This window comes from Sinocyclocheilus anshuiensis, unplaced genomic scaffold (genome assembly GCF_001515605.1).
Source record: "Sinocyclocheilus anshuiensis isolate Anshui unplaced genomic scaffold, SAMN03320099.WGS_v1.1 scaffold460, whole genome shotgun sequence".
Taxonomy (NCBI): Eukaryota; Metazoa; Chordata; class Actinopteri; order Cypriniformes; family Cyprinidae; genus Sinocyclocheilus; species Sinocyclocheilus anshuiensis.
This window is the reverse complement of record NW_015554101.1, coordinates 208,227-212,709: the sequence shown is the minus strand read 5'-3', so window position 1 is coordinate 212,709 and position 4,483 is coordinate 208,227. Positions and strand designations below refer to the sequence as shown.

At 37.7% G+C, this 4,483-nt stretch overlaps 1 protein-coding gene across 1 annotated transcript in view; it reads left to right on the top strand.

Annotated features, from left to right (window-relative positions):
* Positions 1-4,483, top strand: part of LOC107669566 (E3 ubiquitin-protein ligase UBR2-like) — a 45,652-nt gene that overhangs the window by 39,615 nt on the left and 1,554 nt on the right. The window contains exons 35-44 of the mRNA XM_016461861.1: positions 1,110-1,165; positions 1,320-1,416; positions 1,534-1,601; positions 1,785-1,920; positions 2,009-2,105; positions 2,932-3,062; positions 3,146-3,254; positions 3,350-3,406; positions 3,487-3,564; positions 3,672-3,842. Coding sequence (XP_016317347.1) covers positions 1,110-1,165; positions 1,320-1,416; positions 1,534-1,601; positions 1,785-1,920; positions 2,009-2,105; positions 2,932-3,062; positions 3,146-3,254; positions 3,350-3,406; positions 3,487-3,564; positions 3,672-3,842 — 1,000 coding nt within the window. The remainder of the gene's footprint in view (positions 1-1,109; positions 1,166-1,319; positions 1,417-1,533; positions 1,602-1,784; positions 1,921-2,008; positions 2,106-2,931; positions 3,063-3,145; positions 3,255-3,349; positions 3,407-3,486; positions 3,565-3,671; positions 3,843-4,483) is intronic.

The following is a 4,483-nucleotide window of genomic DNA, read 5'->3' as shown; positions in this document are numbered from 1 at the left end:
CATTGTAACGCGCTGCTTTTGCAAGGCTCCGTGAAAACGTTTCAGCTTTTATTTTCCTTTTTCGCCCTGAAGAAGATATCACAGGTTCATCAAGTTCATTGAAATGATCCATCCTCGATCACTTTTAGTCAGCTTTGACGAAACTCCTCTCAGCTAGCAAGTCTTTTCAAAGTGAAAGTAGCCTTGTCACCTGACCTGAATACAGTGTGCTGATTCGCTAAAATGGGCTTATCGGCTTCTGTTCAAAAACAACAAGGGCACCTGTCGGCTTCTGCAGTAAAACGTGAACTCGCGATGCCTTGAAAGTGGACAAAACCGGCTTTTTTGACAAAACGTGTTTAGGGTTCAGATCGCGCTATATTGTGGAGAATAATGCACGGCAATCAGCTCTTTTTTTTTTTTAAAGTGGCGTTTATCGGTTTTTGCAAATGAACTCTTCATATATAGGTTAGATTTATCTACAAATATATATTTAGCCTCTTTCTCATGTCTCATACTTTTGACACTGAATTGTATATAAACATGAATATGCATGCATATTGATGAACCATTATAGCTTAAAAAATTATCAGCTTTTGCATCTAAAAGTGAAAATGTATACAACTAAAAAAAATAAAAAAATAAAAATAAATTCAAAAGTAGTATTTATGTTTTGACAAAGGAATATTTAATAATTTCAAAGGAATGTAATTAGGTCCATTGATTTCAGTCCTCATAATAGTAACTTTCAAATGTTATCTTACGTACATATTTGATGTAATGATATATCCAAATATGGATAAATATTGAAAAATATTTTTATTGCTTTACATCAGTGATTTTTTTTTTCTGTAATTCATGCAAAATTAGAAATTTCAGAATAGTATAATTAGTAAAATGTAGTAATGACATGGTAATAACTTGGTAACATTAAAAACTTTGACATTTCTGCCCATTCACTCATTAAAAAGTTATCATTCAGTTTTAGTTAAAAAATATTAAGTTAAACTTATATTCCATTGAGTCCAAAGGGACTCACGGATGTGCAAAAAAAAAAAAATGTAAATTTTAAATGCTTATTTAATGGGAAATAATAAATTAAAGTATATTAAAATTGTCATCTTAAACAGAGAGATTGCTGGTGGATGAAGAGAAGCCTTTGTTTGGAAGTTTACCATGCAGACAGGTAATCAAACTCATTATGCACGCTATTGAATGTTTATTTGAATTTCTAATGGAAATCAATGAATAGCTGGTCCTATTCAAGTAGCCTCTGAATTCTTTAAATCTTTACTCCTGGGTTATCAAACAAATCAAACTCAAATGTTTTGTGCATGCAGGATGACTGTTTGAGTTCTCTGACTCGGTTTGGCTCGGCCTGCTGGACCGTCTCCTCTCATGCCACTGTACAGAATCACTTTATTAGGCTCTTAGCAGGTAACAATAAGCACTACAGTCTCTTACCACAAGTAGTTGTTCGGGCATGAATCAATTATTATGAGAAATGAATGACAACTCCCACCCTCATTCATATGAACTTCTGTGTTGATTCAGCCCTTGTTCCTGATCCTCGGGTGGAGAATACACCGTGTATTCTGGACATAGACATGTTTCACTTGCTGGTAGGTAAAAATTTAACAACTCCATTTAAGTTAACAAATTGGCAGCATTTCTTCAACATATCTTGTTCACAACTCTAAACAATAAAAGTTTTTCACAGCAAAAACTGCACGTGTAAAAGAGCCTACTCAGACTCAGCCTGTTGTTTGGGAATGACCTCTGACCACAGTTAACGTGTGTGACAGGTGAGCTTGGTGCTGTCCCATCCAGCGGTTTTCTCTCTGGATTCCTCAGGGCTGAGTGCAGACACTGCACAGCTGCACTTCCTGCATCTCGTCACAGTTGCTCACATAGTCCAGATCCTCCTAACCTCCATAGCAGGTGAGAGCCTCATCCTTCCCCTTCACAAAGCAGCCACATGTTCATAGAGACTTCATAAATGATTTTGTTGACTCCTGTGCGCCGTCAGAGGAGGTGCGGATGGAGCAGGAGAGTGGAGGAGCAGAGAGGGAAGAGGAGGAGAAAGTGTGTATTTTCTACAACACACTCGAGATGCATCTGGGAAGGTGAAAGCACACACACATCTGCCAGCCACAGTGCGACTGAGACTAGATACTTTTGTCCAATGAAATGCCATTTTGTCTATTAATATATTGAAAGGAGGCACTTATTGTCCATATCACAAAGAATTTTTTGTAAAATGGTTTCTGGTAAGCATGATGCGAAACCAGTCTAATCATATGACTCAAATTTATCTGATTGTTTCACTGTTCTGGGGTCATAGTTTTATTTCAGTTCTGTAAGGAGATCAAAATACAAAAAATGTCTATTTGAAATAAATGCTGTTATTTTGAACTTTCTATTAATCCTAGAATCCTTAAAGTATTTCCGTTTCCACAAAAATATTAAGCGACATGTCTGTTTTTCGACATTGATATTAAGCAATGTTTCTAGAGCAGCATATTAGAATTATTTCTGAAGGATCATGTGACACTCAGGTCTGGAGCAATGATGCTGGAAATTCAGCTTTGCATCACAGGAATAAATTAAATTTTAAAATATAATAAAATTGAAAAGTTATTTTAAAATGACATAATATTTTACAAAAATGTTTAGAGATGATTTTAAGCATTTTTAATAAATTTAAATGTAACCACTTTACAACTAACACATAAATGTAACCTCTTTGAGCATAAGAGACTTCTTTCAAAATCTGCCAATGATAATAATAAAATTATTATGATAATAATATGTGCTGTCTACTATATAAATATTGTCACTGTCAGAGAGCTTTGATTTCAAAATGAAGAATGAAATTTGTTTTTTAGGGGAACTGTTTCACCTCTACTAGTTTTGTATGACCCTAATCTGAAAGCTGTATGTGTGTTTCAGCCGTCTGCGTGAGGTGAACTCAGGCTGGCATCTGTGGCGCTGTGTGAAAGCTGGAATCCTGCCTTATCTGAGGGCAGCTGCTATGTTCTTCCACTATCTCAACGGAGCTCCAGCACCACCCGAGTTACATAGTAAATGCCTCAAACATTACACGCATTTTACTGGCTTACTCTCCCATTTGCGGTATCATTTCTAATGCTGACTGTGTGTTCAGCTCTAGGTGTGGGTGAATGGGAGGCTCTGTGTGGATACCTGTGTCTGCCCTCCAACCTGCTCCAGCTCTTTTACAACAACCGGGAGCTCATGGAACCTCTGCTACACGGGTAACCGTCACTATCTAGCAAAGCATCTCTGAAAACTGTGACATAAAGATCAGATGTTAGTTTAATGAATTGTGGTGTCATGTGGTGCTCTGCAGGTGGTGCTCTCATCCAGGTGTGCTGCAGGGTCTTCAGAGCAGCATGGCTCTCATCAGGTCTGTCCTGCTCCTCAACACTCAAGAGTTCACTGCAGCCGATGCTCAAGTGTTCACTATTCTTCCATTTCCTATTTTAGGTTTCCTAGAGAGTCTAATCATCTCATAGAGCTGCCAGGCGACTACAGCGCCCTGATTAACCAGGCCTCCAGCTTCACGTGAGTCACCTCTCTCTTATGAATCAAATGCGATTGATAGCTCTCTACTGAGTCATACGCTCCTAGTTCTGTGAAGCAAATTATCTATTGATCCTGGTGGCATCTAGGTGTCCTAAATCTGGAGGGGACAAGTCTCGCGCTCCTACTCTGTGTCTGGTGTGCGGTGCTATGCTGTGCTCTCAGAGCTACTGCTGTCAGACCGAGCTGGAAGGAGAGGATGTGGGCGCATGCACCGCACACACTTTTGCCTGCGGAGCCGGAGTCGGCATCTTCCTCAGGTTTGTGCATGTGTTGATTAAAATAAAATTAATATAATGGGCAAATTGTGTAAAGGATAAGGTAAAATTATCAATGGGTTACCCTTTTGTGTCTGGGTCCTGATGTATTTTGTGATAATACCTGACTGACTATACATGCATCCCACATTACATGGCTACTGTGCAAATGAATAAATAATAATAATTGATTTGAGTTCAAATTATTTAATGTGAGTGGAAAGGAAGTGCTAGGAGACACATGCCTAGCTAGTGTAGGGAATGCCTTATTTGACAACATATGCAAGAAGTTTACAGTATGCTAACATCTTTAACAGGTGGGATTGATGTCAAAATGGATAAAAAAAAGCCAAGTTTGAAGATGTTGTAAAATAGCCGATATAAGCACATTGATTGGATTCTGTATTCAATAAATCAACACTAGAATCAGAATCAGAATCAGAAGAGCTTTATTACCAAGTATGTTTACACACACAAGGAATCTGACTTAACGACAGGAGCTTCCAGTGTAGAAGAAAGTACAAACATAGTGCAGACATACATGATAGTGCAGACATACATAGGAATAACACAGTAGGGATGTAATATAACACTAATATAATAAAAAAAGAAAAATTAGAAAAATGTAATAATGTACTATATAC